We start from the raw sequence: 16,877 nt of genomic DNA on the forward strand, positions 1-16,877 counted from the left end.
CTACCGCAACCAGCGGGCGGGCTCGCCGGGCGCGCTGCGGGCGCTGCGCCTCGTCCGCAAGGCCACGCTCAAGGTAGGGCCGCGGCGGCGCCGGGCTCCTAGGCTCCTTTCGCGTGGGCTAGTGTATCGCCGGACCTAGCTCCATCGTGAAATTATCCCGTTTTTGCTAACTCGCGAGTGCCGTAGTGTTAAACCGATTCCGTCAACCTGCTCCCGGTGAAACGGCGGTAATTGGAAACAGCCCGCAGCGCGGCGGCTCCGCGGGATGTGAAGGAGCTCTCAGGTTCGTGTAAAACGAGACCTCAATGAGGCTTTTCCTCTCCTAGCAACGGGCAGGAGGGATGTGCCGGGCGTGTGATAAGGGCTGCCTCGCGGACGGCTGCGGTCGGCGCTTTTTCTTCTCCCTCTGCACCGATGGTGGTGCCTTTATTTTTATTTTTTATTTTTTTACTTAAATGAGCATCTTCTAGGTCGCAGCAGCATTCGTCTCATGGAGCTGTAGACAGTTGCACTTTAAAGTACATTTTTAATAAGAGAAGCATGAACACGTGACAGCTGAAGACCCCAGAATTCGAGATATAAACTTTCAAAACAGACGTAGTAGTCCGTCCCCCCCCCCATCCCGGGCTCTCCTGAAAAGCACAGCCGAGCCACCGACAGCCGAACCAGGACGGGCAATGCATAGTAAAACAGCAGGTATAGCTAGGTGATCTTCTGACTAAACCGCAACTTTTGCTAAAACTGGGCTACGGAATACAGTTTTATGGATGGAGATTTCACAAGCTCATCCTGGCGCCAAACTGTGATTTCATGTGTTTAGTCATTTTAAATTACTGCGGTCATCACTTTAGAATTTAAAGACTTCTGCTTGTTCTCAGCAGCCAGGACCCCACGTTTTAATGGGGGGAGATCAAGTCAGTGGCAGGTAGGTAGATTGCCTAGGGAAAACCAAATGTAGAGAGGGAGAGAAAATAAAGAGCCATTTTTGCTGGCTTTCCCCCCCTGCCTGGGTTGAGCAGGGGCCAAAAGCGCACGTCTCACTCCGTGCCCGCTTCTTCTGTGGCTAGCGGGTGGTTAAAGCAGCTTAACCGAACTGTGAAGCCACCTCTGTAGTGACCTGGAATGATACTGCTCTTAAACAGCTATTCAACCTTATTAACGCATTTTGGCATAACTGTGAAAATAACAGTGCTCTTTTTTTCTTAAAAACTAGAAATAAATTTGTAAAAGTTAAAATTATTTCATGCCAAATACACCTTCTCCCTCTCCATGCTAAGATCAAAGAAGTCCTCTGGTATATATCTCCAGCCTGAGTATGTATTTTAGCTGTGTAGTGCCACTTGAGAGCTTTCTAGGTGAGTATTACTATGGTGGAGGTGTTGCAAGTGGAGAGAGAATCTCCACTTCAAAAACCACATAAACACGGAATTATGTATTCCTTTTAAGCTGAGTATTTACCAAGTCACTAGTCATGAAGCTTTTTTTATATTCTTCTATTGAGCAATCAGACTGAATAATAAGTTTAGACAAAGTTGCAATAGATGTTTTCTTCGTTAGTGCTTGCTGTCAAGGAAATGCAATGAAACCGCTGAGATACTTTGTCAGAGGCTGGTTACTATTCTTAAAGTTATCACAGCAATAAAAATTATAACTTTTTTTTCAGAGACAGAACAGGTGACACCAATGGAACAAATAATATTGGAGGAAAAACTGAGCATTTTTTTTAGATGAGTGGATACTCCAGACAGAAGAGTACTGGAGCTCCTGTGAAGGGCTTTGAGACCCCGCTGTCGTAGCTGGGGGTGTGCGGTCAGGCTGCTGTGCTGCACCGTGCAACTTCAGGAAGGTCGTGGAAAGGCTCCGCAGGCAACCCCAGCCACTCTCATCCGTTAAATCAAAGCCAAATTCCTCCTGCTTCAGGAGCGTTGCAGTCTTGTTGAGTGCAGCTATTTCATGTGCTCCCCTCTTTGGACTGATGGCAAGAGGAGGAATACGGTTAGGTCACTGTGCCTTATCCTTTGTAAGAGCCAAGGCTACAGGAAAGAAAAAATGTCAATACTTGATCAAATGAGGAGCGTTAGAACAACAGAGGAAACATCTCCCAGGTAGCTTTACAGTAACTAGAAACTTAGACTTAACTGCAGTGATTATCATGAGGGATTAGACCCTTCTTTCTGTGCCACAAACTACTGATTCTTTTGTAAACCTGTAATTCAGAAAGAAGCTAATTTTTTTTTTTTTTTATTTTGCTATGCTGAGAATGTCTGTTCACATAACAGACTGTCATTTTAACCTGAGAATAAGCAGATCAGAAGGACAACGTATTTTTGGCCAAAGCACAAGATGGGGGCAGGAGAGAAGGGGAGAATGAGGAAGCAGAGAAGAGATGATAAGGACCTGAACTCAGCCGCTCCGTTTCCTCCGTTCCCTTCACAGCATGATCGGGGCCAAACTGCAGACTTCCTCTTCACAAAGCTTCAAGATGAGATTTTATAAAAGTAGAGCAAGTAACTAAACCAATTTGTCCTATTATCTGCAGTATATAACTAAGTGTATGTACTAAAGGCAGGTGCTGGGCTCATGGCCTTGCCCTGTGAATTAAACTTTACTATCATTTTGCTATTAATGGCTTTCTGGAAGAAAATGTGATAGGAGCAGAAAGGCCAAAATTTAGCCAAGTAAAATATGCGCACATTTGCTTAGGACTCTAACCTTCAGCACTGTGCAAACAGCCAGAATTCTCCTGCTGTTTGCTTGAAGAGTATTATATTAAAAAAAAATAAAAATAAAAGGGGGGGGGGAACAAATCAATGCTGTTGCTGAAATACAGCAATTTGACTTAAATGCACACTTTGAAAGGCAGCTTGCATTCTCCAGTAAAAAGCATTTTCCCCATGCTACCTTACATATGTCCCATAACAGAAAACCTATGTAACAAAATATACTACACAAGTGGTGCTAGAATCACTATGATAGTTTAAGGATAGAAGCAGGAATAGGTCTGTGATAAGGGAGAATACCTTTTATTAAACCAATTAATAATGTGAAAGGAACAAACTTGCAGCCACAGAAGTGACTTGACTTGTATATCAGAAAGCTTATCTAATAAATCAGTCTAGCATGCAAAAAGACTTACTTTGATTTACTTATGGCTGATTTAATCAAAAGAAAAGCTTAAAAATACACCAGACAGTTGAACACCACCAAATGTCAATTCACAAGCAAGTAGTTGTCTATAAATGTAAAATCATCCTCACTATTCTGTCACTCAGACTCCTCCCTCCCAAATGAATACAGAAGTTGCTAGAGAGAGATTGACTGATGAAGTAAAGAGCAGATCATCCAAATACTTTTTTTTCAGGCTGTGCTCTTGCACTATTAAATGATGCACTGATCCTGTTCATAGTAATTAGTATTTTTCAGGACTAATATTGAAAACAAGCTTCTGTTTTAGCATGCTTGGGGCTAGGGCAGTTTGTGATATCCCGCATCAAAATCAGAATTTAACCGAACCATTTCTGTCAGCAACAATCAACACAAAAACACTGTGACAAGTTTTAGCAAATCCAAGAAAATGACACATTGCAAAGGTGTACATTTCTAAGACTTTTCTGATGTTTTGTGCTTTTCTGTTTTGTTCTGTGTTTTCTGCTGGTTATTTCCTAGCAGCAAGGAGTCTTCTTTTTCTGTTTTTCCTTACAAGTGCAATTTCTGATGAGATGATAGGGTAGCTGAACTGCTGGTAGCTTTAGAGGTGACAGATTTAGAGGGATGGAGGTATTGGGAAAGCTCACTTCACTCTGATAAAGTGGAGCTGTCCGGGCTCACTCCATGAAAGACGATCTTCCGGAGGGCAAATCAGAGCGGAGAGATTAGCCTCACGCTCTGACGTGCTGGGTAGAGAAGTCACCCTCTTTCCAGTCACAGGAGAAAAAACCGAGCAAGATTAGCATCACTAAGCTTAAATTAGCCTTTGTAATTCCTGTTCTGTTGTAAATCAGTCAGCGAGATGCGATTCATCTATATATTCAAGGGCACCCTGATAGCCTGTGCAAAAAATACCTCCTTTCAAGTTGAATTTGTAATTATTTTTTTTGAAGTTACTCCGTATCAATCTGTCCTGTGAAGGACTTTGAGCTGCATTTTGTTCTTGCATATCTCCGCAGGGAAAGGCTTTAAACCATTCTTTAACATAAAGGTTATTTATTGTTGTTTTTAAGATCCTTTGCTGCTAGACCACATCAGTGTATCTCATCTGACCAATGTCCTGAAGTTACAGGCCATGAGGTAGTCACGGCACCCTTGTTCTCCCTCTTCGGTGCTCATGGAGCACCTCAGTTTATTCTTCGGGAAAGAGAAGTGATTTTGTTAAAGCAGTGTCACTGAGGTCCCTGATTTCGTGGCATCGAAGCGGAAAGTAATAGCATCCTGTTTATAAAACAGGCCAAGCAATATATTTTTAAATCTTAATTTTTATGAAGCAAGCTCCCAGTTTGCAGGATCACCTGCTGCAGTATCGTATCATACTACTGCTGAGATCTTCAGACCAGTATTTGCTCATTTATTACAATGTTCTAGATACTGCTCCAGATTCCGAGGGCTACCAGGCAGCAGTAGTTCATGAGCATCCTTCCCCCAAACCCTCTTTTCTTTATATCACCCCTATAAGGACCTGATTCTGCAGAGACTTAAAGGTGACTAGCTTATGTGCTGTGATACCTATAAAATGTCTGAGATTGATATAACATATATTTTTTAACTGAATAATGATTTTTATCCAGCCACAGACAGACTGGGTAAACTTGGGTTGTTTACTGTTTTCTAACAAAAACATGAACAATAAAAATCAATGCATTAATGTAATCTTTAAAAATCACTTAAATATAGGTTGATATGCTGTGTACTCATGACTAGTAAAGAGTTTTTAGTTGCTAAGCAATTTTTTTTTTTTTAAATCATCAACCAGTGACAGACACTTTTTCTCTACGGAGTTAACGGAAAAGTAGAAACACAAAATAAGATTTGAATTAATTATTTAAGTTAAGGTTCCTTGTTTTCTGATGGATTCAAATGACCCCAGATACTACTTTTAAGAGGGCAGGGCTCTTCTTCCTGGCTTTGCCCTGGAGTCCCCACTTCAGAAGCAAGGGACACTGTGATGTGTGTTACCACACTGCTGCCTGAGCCATGCATTCAGCAGTGATTAAGTTATAATAATATATAAGGCCATAGTTACAATGTGGACAGAACTCTTCTCTCTTCCAGAACATCCCAGGAGTTGGTCATAAATATTACCTGCAGTTCACTACCGAAGACTACAGAAGCAGGGTAAGTTTATAGTCCACCGTGTTTTCTCTGACAGTGTGTGTTAAACTTCAACATCTTCAAAACAGGATATATTTAACTGCTTCTGTAAATGGATCTTTCACAATCAAAGGACTTATTTTTATGCTTTTACCTGCATGTCCAGCATGCCTAAAGACTTTCTGTGATCCTTGTACAGCTTCCTACAAAGTATATCATATAAAAATGTAATGTACTTATTACATACACATATTTCACGTGGTAATATCAAGAGCTCTTTTTAAAATGGGCTGCATGTAAATAAAATGTTGATTAATAATAACAGTTTGAAATCTTACCTTTACAGCAAAATGTTGGGAATTGCCTTGCTACAGTGTTCTATCAGAAGAGAAAATCTCCGCCTGCTGTCACTATCAACTGCGTAGATACCAAAGATGAAAAGCAAATCCAAGAAGAGGACAACACATTTTACCAAAAATTTAAGCAACAAACCAAACCAATAATTGCAAGTGATATTCCAGGTATATTCCCCCAAATAATCTTATGTCATTTCATATCAAAGAGTTTTGGCACTTTTAAGAACACAAGGAAATGTGCACGTATTTTAAAAAGTAGATGTATTCTCACAGTAGCACCCTAAAACCGTAGAGCTAACTATCCTCCTTCCTCTTTTCCTCCAAAAAAAGTTCCACCTTGCTAAAGATTCTTGGGGAGAAAACCCCTGCTGGGTTTAGCAAGAGTGTTAGTCAACACGGTGTTGTGAAGGTGTTTAGGATTTGAAAACAAGCCTATGCAACTCTGTATTCAAGTAAATGTAAAATTTCTTCAAGTAATGACAACTGCCTTAATCCACAAATCTTCCTCCATCTGTGGATGGAAATCCACATAGGATGAATAACTGAATTTTCCTATACCAGAAAGAGAGTGCCCTGGTCCCTCTTTTCCTCCTGGGTTAGGTAGTCACCTCCATCCTCATGGATGCTGGGTTTCTCATCTCCTTGGGGGGGGCTCCGTGAATAACGTCTCTTGATAATTTCAGTTCCATCATGCTTTCATACTTCTTCAGTCACAGCAAGTTTATCATCAGTTCATTCTCCTCCCTGTTGAAGATTGCAACGTGTCCGAGGGAAGAGTTACGTCCCTGGAGTAGTGCTGTGCCACGTCAAAGGGCTCTGTGGTTTATCATTTGTCTGATGAACAGACAGAATTCATCATTTTTATATTATTTTCTTTGTCCTTTTCAGACAGCTATGGAAATATTGAACCTTCCCTTGAGCCAGTGTGGGCTTTGGCTGTTGTTGGCAGCAGTTACATAATGTGGGAAAAATCAACCGAGAACTTGGGTTACTCCATGGCACAAGTCAAGTCTGTGAAGCAGTGGGTAAGCCAAGTAGAAATTACAAGTCTATGTTAGAGAGGCTAACACTGTCTACCAAGCAACAGAAAATAAAACAGCCATTGACAGCTCACGCTTTCTGTAATATCTGTGATTCTTCCAAGATCCTAGTGGCTTCACATACAAGTATCTCAATCAGAAAAAGTTATTTTGTCCAGAGTTTGGTAGAAGAATATTACTCATTTGGACAGAATTCTGGGTTTTTTTGTTTGCCTGAGCGGATCTGTTGGCTTCTGCAGGATTAATCAGAAGATTTGCACATGTGCTCCTGCAATTCATCACCCCCACACTGTCACTCCTAGTGTTCTTTGCCTTCCTAGCTATGCTCAAAGGTAGCATCAACTTAATATTTGATATGAGCTCTCTTGGGGAACATATCGCACAGCTGCAGCACATAGGAGTTTCCAAAGGTTTGTTTCCATCTCAGTCATCAGTGATCTACAAATAGTGTGCTTGCTTTTTACTCCCAAGTTATTTAGAATGAGAACTTTTTCAGAAAGAGAGAGTAATAGGATTCTCAAATTCATTCAAGGGTTAACTTAAGTAATTAGCATCTGAGTAAGCCTAGTTTCACGTCAGAGTACAGTCAGACTGCAAAGCCACACTCCAATTAGTGTCCTCAAAGTCTTTACACAGGAATTGTTCCCAATTCCCCTCCCCTCCACATACAAAATCTATCTTACTCTAGCCAGCTATCATAGGCATCTCAAGCCCTTTTTCTCTCTCTCCCTTATTAAGCTAAATGCAGTCAATTAAATCAGAGTAGATACTATACTTCAACAATATAACTTTGTGTTCTTGGTTGCTTTTTCCTTTGTTACATATCCAGATAAGAAAAGATGATTTTACCGAGTTTGACTACACTGTCTTACTTCACGAAACTCCAACACAGGTAAGAAAGCATGTATATGTAATACCCACCTTCGTCAACAGAGAAACAACAAAAAGATCATAAAGATAACTTTTTTTTTCTTTTTTCTTTTTTTCTTAAATCTGTTCTCCAGGAAATGATTCCATGCCACATGCGTGTCATTTGGCTTCCTGGTCACCCTCTGAAAGTGAAGTACTTCTGTGCTCCAGAGAACCAGTTGTCTGAAGAGGCATCTGGAATGGAATCTGGATCAGCTGCTGGAATTTTATATGAAAAAGAAGAAAATTTTTAAGAGATTGTCAGCTTTGTATAAACATATTAACTGGGAAAACTCTTTTGTTAATAAACCCAGAGTTGTGATAATTTTTCTACACAAGTCACACTACAGTGACTTTAAATGCTTTCACGAGTCTGTTTTGTTCCAGAATGAATCTCTGTAATTTCTTAAAGGGTAAAAACTCACAGGTTCTAGAGATCTACCTAAAAAAGTTTGCTACTATATACATGCATAGATATACATACACAGGCTGATTTTATGCAACTAAGTTACTTACAGTAACATAGTTTGTGAACAAAGTTAATATATTTGGATAAAAATCTTGAGAAAAATATTAATGTCACTATGAGAAATATTTGTCTACTAAATTTTTTCTGATTTTTGGATAGATATATTATTTGCTAATTTTTAACTTAAATCTCCAATAAAACAAATACCATTACATGCAGCAGAGGCTGGGTTTTCTTTTATGACTCGCTGGTAGAGCACAGCTTTCCATCTTCTCCCAGTGTCTGGCCACCGAAGGGATGTGAACCGGGGGGGGGCAGCGAAACCTCTCCCCACAAGACCCTGTACATGCCAGTGACCAGAACCTGCGTGTTCCACAGATGGCCCAAGTCCCGCTGGCGCACAGCTCTTCCCTGCTCTGTGAGCTTAAAAAAAAAAAGGAAGCTTCTCCTCTCATATTTGTGAAGTCAGCTTAAAACATGTTTTCTTTATATCAATATTTTCTGTTGCCGCCCCATGTCTGCCACCAGTCTACAACACCGCAAGGGAAGGGTTTGTCAGAAGGAAACTTGCAGATATTGTGTCTTTTTGTCTGTTTACAGTACGGACGGAGTTCTTGCTGCTACCTTGAACAAAGACGGACAGAACAGCAAAGACGTTAAGGCTCTGTACAGATAAATTTCCACGTTTGGGTTTGTCTGAGGAACAGCCCGCTGTCAGGATATCCAGTCAATCAGATACTATATTTTAATGACTGCCATGTCTTTTACCCATCCTAAATACAACAAAGTCTTATTGCAAGAACATATTTTTGCCCTTTCACACCAAATTCTCCATTCTGGGTTTAGGGCAAATGCACTCCCCCACCTAAGTTCTCTAAGATTATGCCAAACTATTCTGAGTTGTTGCTTTTTTCCCTTAACAACAATTTCTATGACGATAAATTAACTCCGTATAATAAGTATGCCTTACTTAGGGAAGCGGGCAATGGTCTCTGCCTTCTGGGATGGTTATTTTCTTCTACAACTTGTAGTATACTGGGCTACCAGTGATCTGTAACCAGTAATGATGATTAAGGTATTTAACATGAAAGCTTTAACTGGGGGGATGGATAAACTGTGTGATCTGATAATCCAAAATAATTTAGGCATTTTATACAACTGTATTAGTCTCCGATATACTTTTACTGACTGAAACTTTTTATATCAGCACGTAGGACATCAAAATAAATTCAGTAAAACAGCATTTTACAGACTCTGTGTTTTCTTTCGTGCTGGCAAAACACATAATCAGAGCTTTTAATGACAACTTCAATAGGAAACTGATAATGAAAATATTTTTTAGAATTTAAACAAGAAAATAGTACAGCGATTTTGCACTTTGGGGCTCGATTTTAGCAATATATTTAACTACAAGGTTAGTTTCCTTACTTTATTTTTGCCACTGCTTTCCGGACCGAGAACAGAGAGTCATATGTTTCCAACTTGACAAATCAGTGTAACTTTGACTCCAAGTAAGCAGCACAACCTTCATATCAGTTAAGAAACTGCACAGTCCTAACTTCTGGAAAAGTACCAATCTGGCTGGAATTCAATGGCAAAATTTCCATAAAAGTCTTTAGGGCCAAGATTTCAGTCAGTGGATCAAAACCTGAAATTATCTATGCAGTTTTTACTCAAGCAAAATTCAGTTACCATTACTGAATTATTAATAATGGTGAACATTATCTGAGTCAAGACTCCAACTGGTTCACAGTGAATTCTTCATGCGAAAAAAGCGCAATGAGAATATCCGTAAGAGACTGGATACGGACAAGAGAGGAGAGTTCTGTTCCGTAGTTTTGCTGCTAGGAAGAGATCAACTAAGTCAGACACACTAGCAGTGCTACCTAAAACTTTAGTAAAGGAAAAAAAAAAGGAAGCACAAAGAAACTAGACCTAGGGCACCCCCAGAACAACTGCTCCTGTTCCACGCTCCTTTTCACTGTCTCAGGGTGCTGCTGCTGCTGCTGCTACAACCCCTCCGCCTTTCCCAGTCCCCTTTAGGCTCTTCCGTCCTTCCCCGCTCCCCTGCTCTCCGCTAGCCCTCCCTCCTACCTGTTGTTTTTCCTCCCTCTCATTTAAGTAGAGCAGACCCCGCTGCGGCTCAGCCGTCCCTACGCGGTGCTCCCCCGAGTGTGGTCTCGTCGTCCGCGTTAGATTTGAGGAGAACCAGCACACATCTGGCAGAACCAGAGCCAAGATTTCACATCCTGACTGACCTCTCATAAGCATAACATAAAAGCCAAAAATACAACTAAAATAATAACTACCCCATTTCTTTCTTCGCAGTTGCATTCATACCGCTTTTATAAGCCCTCTTTGAGTCGTGGCAAAGGTGTGGCAATATTTGTTTGCTTAAGAAAATCCCTAAATGACAGACAACTTGCAGAGCTTTCCTTAAAACTAGTTCCAGCTGAATTTTTTTCACAAAAATAATGTTACAGATGTAAGGGAAACAAGAAGGATTTGGCCCCAAGCAACATCATATGCATACACAACCTTATGCCCATGTTTAGTTAATACTTACATGCCCCTGACAAATCTCTGACCCTGTACTTCCTTCAAGTTTAAAATGAGTCGTTTTTAATGTCTTTCTGTGAGGACTGAGACAAAAAAGCCCAGCCATTACAGTTCTGTCTGTGTCTGGTAAACACCAACCACAGCGCTGTGCCAGGAATGCAGTTGGGTTTTGAACTGGAACTTCATTCCCTGCCTGTTTACTGGAAGTCTGCAAAAATGCTCTAAGCAGAGTAAGTCAGGAAGAGAGAGCACACAAGGAAAACTCATAGTGGATCTTTTAGTAATAACATTAAAAAAAAAAAAAAAGCGATGATATCTTTTCTCTCTTACCCGACTGTGACAGCCTCAATTTTTCTCTGTATTAAAAGTGAACAATATCTAATTAAGTGATTCTCAAGATGAGCATCAACAGGAACACGATCTCTTGATTTTAAGATCCTGGAAAAAGGAATCTTTTTGTTTGGTTTTATGACAAAGAGATCCTTTTAGGAAGGTAGCACCTGGAGCCAAGTAAGCAACATATACATGAACCCATACTGCTCATAGTTTAGGAAAGAGTTTACTTCTATGTAAATTCTTGTCAACTTTTTTCAAATGCATTGTACCACCTGCGATAAGCAGATTTGGTGAAACGCCAGTTCTGCCAACAGGTGAATTTGTTCATTCATTCATTATGACTTTGGAGGATCTTAGCACTATTTCTGAAGGATGAGAAGAAAATATTGGCATTTTTTTCTAGACTGTATGTTGTAAGTGAACTGCAGACCAAAGGATCTGCGCTTGGAGCACTTGAGTGAAAAATATTCACCATATTGGATGAAAATTCATCCCATGTGCCTATCAAGCACTTAATATTTAGTCTCCTAAACTAGGATTTTTAATCTTTCAAAAACAGAGAAACAGTAACTAGCCTAATTACACAATAATATTTTATCAAGTAAAAAAATAAAATTATTTTAATACAAATGGATTGAGACAAATTTCAAGACAAATTATTGTTAATGTTATCACATTTATATATTTTGTTAATGAGCAGCATCTACAAGTGAACAATTCAGCTGTAATCTCCTGGTGACTTCTGAGAATACCGTAAAGGAAGGGTATTATGATGTAGGGAAGTCCCACTGCAGTCTGTATTTATCCAGCCAGCTTCGATCTCTTGTATCACTTGGGCAACTGAGCTTTTAGAGAAGATTGTGAAAAACTGTTCAATGTACTCAAGAGGAAGAAAGTCAGCTCTTAGCTTTGCCCTTTTTTGCGGGAAGTCGTCCTGTTGCCTCAAGGTATTTGTTAATTATTTCTTCTTGGGTACTGGGCAAACATGGCTGATATTTACTGTATTCCATTGTATATTCACCCTTTCCCTGAAGAGTTAGAAAAAGAATAATCAAAGTTAGGATGCTAAACAAGTAACTATTTTGCACTTGGCCACACCATGATCTGTGAAGCAAACATGCAACAATAATTTACAATGAAGTACACAAACACTGTATATGGAGGCATGTAGTTATGAGATACAAAAAATAAACAAACAGTATCTGAACATTGTTTCTTTGATACAAGATTATAAAATTGCCTGTAGTTTCCATCCCAGTGCGACAACTCTGCTTAAAATCGGAGCACGATTATGGTATTAGCAACAATCTGTTCAAATGCTCACAGAATACAGCTACTTCTATATCACATGAGATGGGCAATAGCAAATTAGTAAAACATAAAGAAAATGCCTCACCTGATTCAAATGCATCTAGGAATTCAATCAATGTATAACCATAGAAATGTATATTGTTAAAAAGGACACCTTATTAATGCAAGCACTTCTTTCAAAAATCTCTTAACTTGCAGACATTTGAAACTGAATGTTGGGAGTATGTGGAAACTTTTCCAGCCTGTGAATTTAATACCTTTACTGGTATTTACCACTTTGAATTATTTAAGACTTATCTCCTTCCTCCCCAAAGTATAAGAGAAATCTTTAGCCTGAAATGACATAGCTAATGATAGCTAAAATATTTAAAAAGCAGTTAAAATAACAGTAATAACTCTAAGGTTATTTTCCTATTCTGCATTTGTATTTTGATTTTCATCCCTTTTAAGGCTACTTATGCTATGTATTTGATGATGAAAATTAATACACTTGATTTACGGAAAGAAATATATTGTATCAAAAAAATACTGAAAGTACTTACCTCTGTACAAGACCTCAGCTCAGTGGCATATCCAAACATATCATTCAGTGGCACCTAAAACCATATATATTAAGCATATTATTCTTGTAGTAGGAATAATTAGTTTTTCCACCAATTTTTGGTTACCATCCGATTAATCATTATTATGATATAAAGAGCCAGTTTGTAAAATCTGGTGTTCCTTGTAAACAGTACTGATTTTACTAACTTCTTTTGTAAATATTCCTATTTCAACTAATGAATATCCATAAGTGAATGTATATTCAGCAGGAAACCCAAAGATCTCAGAGTTAGAATAAACCAGTTATTGGAATATCCCAAAGTCAGTAATCTGCATTACCAAGCAAGAGATGATAATGTTAGAAACTCAAGACTGCAGCTTTTAAACACACTACACTTCTCGAAACAGGAATGAGGCAGCACGTGGTTTGTCATTAGCTAGGCTTTGCTGAGATGACTTACCCCACAACCACTGTTAGCAATACATTTCATATCACCTAACGTGAAAATGAACGCATTTTAAAAGGGACACAAAAGGCTTGGAAGACAATCACTGCATGCATCTCCAATAATTAATGCCTCCAGTTAACAGCTGAAGAAAGATAGCTGACAAATGATTTCCCCCCTTAACTTTGTGTGTCTGTATTGCTGCACAGAGTTTGTTTCACTACGAAGTAGCACAGCTGCCGAATCTGGCTCATTAAAGGGCTCCTGGTAAACAACTGAAGTGCGGGTAGGGGGAGTCAATGCAGCGAATAGAGCATTATGCTGAACTGCGAGAAACCTGAGTTCTGTTCCTTTCTCTGCCACCATAAGGTTTTAGGTTCGTCAGTTGGCTTCTCTGAAGCAAGACAGCTTTATAATAGGCTTACATTGCACTGTATACATTGTGTACACTGTATACATACACTACATTGTAATATTACATTTATATTGCACTGCTGAGTTAAAAATTGATGTTATGCATATCCACTGAGTAACCTGGCTGTAAGTTTGCATGCATTAGTAAGAAAAACAGCAATGGAGTTAAATGGCAATACAGGAAGGGAAAGAAAAAAGGATCAAGAACCAGTTAACACCACACACCTCAGCATAAAGAGTAAAGTAACCCTCTGTGCCATCTTGTCCTGTGATCACTCCATGACGGCGATTAATGCCAGCTATCACTGCTCCTTGGAATTCAGTGGGTGCCATCACCTCCACCGCCATGATGGGTTCAAGTATACGCACAGAAGCATTTTCCATAGCTGGAAAGAAAAAAAAAAAAACAACCACTCATAAGTCTTATGCCTACCTAGTTCACGCACATTAAATGATCTTTAATTTGGTCTTGCAAGAAATCAAAGTGCTGCCACAGACTTACAGTGGTAAGGCCAGAAGTGACAGCTAAGGCAACATGTTTCCTATTAGACCCATGACCGTAACAGTGAACAGTAATGTATTACTCATGGAAGTTGTGTTTTGCAAGACCGTATAAATTAACTTTCAGCTAAATTCACATGCAGCTAGACAAACTAGAGAACAAGCCAGGTATCATTCAAGATACTCCTGCGCATAGCAATGAAGTGTCTTTGTGGCTAATGCTGTTTTAGAATTCTGTCTCCCCTATCTTCTATTTCAGAGACCATAATGCCGGGATGCACACAGTTTGATAGAATGTTATTTTCTTACCTCTATAAGATTAAGCTGTTCATGTTTCTTTATTGTGTTCTAAGAAAAAAGGTTCCTTATTTCCTTCATACAGCTACAAGAATTAGGTTGCCTTCCTCAAAATTTCTGTAAATTCTTGCATTTATTCTGCACTACATAACTGGCCAACAAACTTTGAATGTATGCATAGATACACCAGGCAACAAGTGAACCCCAGAAAATGAGGTTGTTTAATTTGGCTCCAACAATAAAGAATCCAGTAGGACTGCATATTCAAATGACTAGCTTTATACCTTGCTTTAGAGCTCCTTCTCCTGCTCTGATGAAAGAGATTTCATTAGAATCCACCATGTGATGTGCACCATCATCTAGGACAAACCGGACTCCAGATATCCTGTGCCCTGACACCGGACCTTTTTCACAGGCATCTCTGAATCCCTGTCAAATAACATCTTAAAGTTAGCAGCTTTCAAACAAAAACGAAGCTTTAAAAACAGCAGCATTAACAACAGCCTATAAAAGACATTAAATAAAACATTTTTAAACAACAATCACACATCTGGACAATGAACAATTCTTGTTTGATAAGATGACAACAGAATACAACATAGCGGGGAAAACTTTTCATTCCCAAGCATTTGAAAACTTTGTACTGTCATTCTTCAATTTGATATCACCTTAAGAACGGAAATCAGATTAGAAATTGAAGATAAGAAATGTGTTCAGGATTTTGTTTTGTTAATGAAGCCTGTGAACAATAACTGAAAGAAGGCTCTATGTGGAGAGCAACTACTTTAACCACTTCACCGAAGAACAAAATTCTTTTAAGATTGCAAGTTTTTTCCAGTGTTTGGCAAAAATTGTTAAGTGATGCATCACAGAAGAATGATGGAATTCTTTTAGTTTAGTTATTACAGGAATCCAAAGATGATGCTAGATAGTGATAAAGAATGGTGATGAAAGATGGTGATAAAAAGGTATTATTTAAAGCTGTATGTGATAAACTAAACAGTTACATGAACAGAGGCAGACATAGAAGAAGCCCCCAGAGGAGGGGAAAAAGAAAGAACATTGGGTAATTTATTCAGGAAATCTAACTTAACTGCAGTTTCTTACATAAGTGGTTTCTGAGAAATAACAAAAAAATTATGTAGCATATTTCAGAATTAGAGATTAGGATCAAGTGACCACAATCAAAAGCAGAAGAGGGGAATCAAAAGGCAGATTCAAAGGAGGTTTGCTTTACTGTAAGAAAGGAAAGCCTACCTTTTGTATAGTGGCATTGCTATGGAAATAGAGCTAAGCACACGCTAGCAAAGAAAACAAACAACCACTTCTAAATTAAGTGGAAAACCTAGGAATGTAAGATATTAAGCAAAAACACATAAAGTTGATTCTGCTTCCACTGAAGTAATGGGAGAAGTCTCCTTGCCTGGGGTAAGACAAATATAGCACATGTTGACAGCACAGCAGGAAAAAGAGAAGAATCAATATTCCTTATGTCATACACACACACACACACACACACACACACACACACACACACCACAAAATGCTTCATACCTTTTCAACAGCAGGCACAAACTGTTTTGGAATATTTGTGCCAATAGTTCTGTCTTCGAATTCCAACTTTGTGTAGTCCTCTGGATCCAGAGGCTCAAGAACCCCTATAACTTTACCATACTGGCCTGCCCCACCGCTCTGTTTCTTGTGTGTGAATTCAAACCTAAAAACAAACAAGCAAACCCAGAGCACCATGTTACTCATTACACAAACGATGCTCTAACCACAGTTTCATAAGGCAAAATTTCTCGTACTGCAATTTGCTTTATTCCATTTAGTTACGCTTAACCAAAAGGGCTAAATGCCATAACAGTGACTGAAAGAATAGTTGAGAATATTTATTTAGCTTGTCTTAAGAGGAGTTCTATTCCTTCTTAATCCCTCCAATTTCAGTACTTCCTTAAGAGAAGGAAGAAGTTTTTTCATCTTGTGAGCTGGAAACTAAGAGACTGTGATGATGTAATCTCAAAAAACCCCCAAACAAAACAAAACAGAAACCTCCCTTGCGTGCAGCAAGTGACACCGATACTGCCTGTTCACCTTTAGACTTGCCTCTTTTTGATGACTGACTTAAGAGCAATATTTCTTTTTTATTTCCTCACACGCTCACAATTTCCTCCCACAAAGCATTCTGACGGCAGCACTTTAATTGGACAAACTGAACAAGAGGGGGAAGCCTTGGGAATGTGAATATCATATATCTGTGTATATATAAATATATTTTTTTTTTTGAATGAAACCGGAAGGCCGGTAGCTTCCCCCGCAACGTTCACGCCCTGCCCACGTGTGAACGGCACCGGGGGCTGGCAGCAGCCGGCCGCGGTCCCTCCCTGCGGCG

At 39.3% G+C, this 16,877-nt stretch overlaps 2 protein-coding genes across 11 annotated transcripts in view; one reads left to right on the top strand and one right to left on the bottom strand.

The window, feature by feature from the left end:
- Positions 1–1,594: 1,594 nt before the first annotated feature.
- Positions 1,595–16,877, bottom strand: part of GFM1 (G elongation factor mitochondrial 1) — a 36,380-nt gene continuing 21,097 nt past the window's right edge. For 2 of the 10 annotated variants that reach the window (XM_026057803.1, XM_026057801.1), the window contains 5 exons: positions 16,040–16,202; positions 14,770–14,914; positions 13,913–14,073; positions 12,827–12,880; positions 11,576–12,001 (listed from right to left, as the gene is read on the bottom strand). In XM_026057803.1, the coding sequence (XP_025913588.1) occupies positions 11,870–12,001; positions 12,827–12,880; positions 13,913–14,073; positions 14,770–14,914; positions 16,040–16,202 (655 nt within the window). In that variant the 3' untranslated portion in view covers positions 11,576–11,869. Of the gene's footprint in view, positions 7,139–7,621; positions 7,829–8,285; positions 8,703–9,048; positions 9,130–9,506; positions 9,923–10,172; positions 10,298–11,575; positions 12,002–12,826; positions 12,881–13,912; positions 14,074–14,769; positions 14,915–16,039; positions 16,203–16,877 lie in introns of those variants that run through there. The other 8 variants (XR_003252182.1, XR_003252181.1, XR_003252180.1 and 5 more) reach the window with 8 other exon arrangements.
- Positions 3,772–8,201, top strand: LOC112961974 (ovocalyxin-32-like). The gene is made up of 6 exons (XM_026057776.1): positions 3,772–3,777; positions 5,266–5,328; positions 5,651–5,825; positions 6,549–6,685; positions 7,530–7,592; positions 7,705–8,201. The coding sequence occupies exons 1-6, from the start codon at positions 3,772–3,774 to the stop codon at positions 7,861–7,863; spliced, it is 603 nt and encodes a 200-aa protein (XP_025913561.1). The 3' UTR covers positions 7,864–8,201.

Source organism: Apteryx rowi, unplaced genomic scaffold (assembly GCF_003343035.1).
Source record: "Apteryx rowi isolate R43461 unplaced genomic scaffold, aptRow1 scaffold_140, whole genome shotgun sequence".
In the NCBI taxonomy this organism is placed as follows: Eukaryota; Metazoa; Chordata; class Aves; order Apterygiformes; family Apterygidae; genus Apteryx; species Apteryx rowi.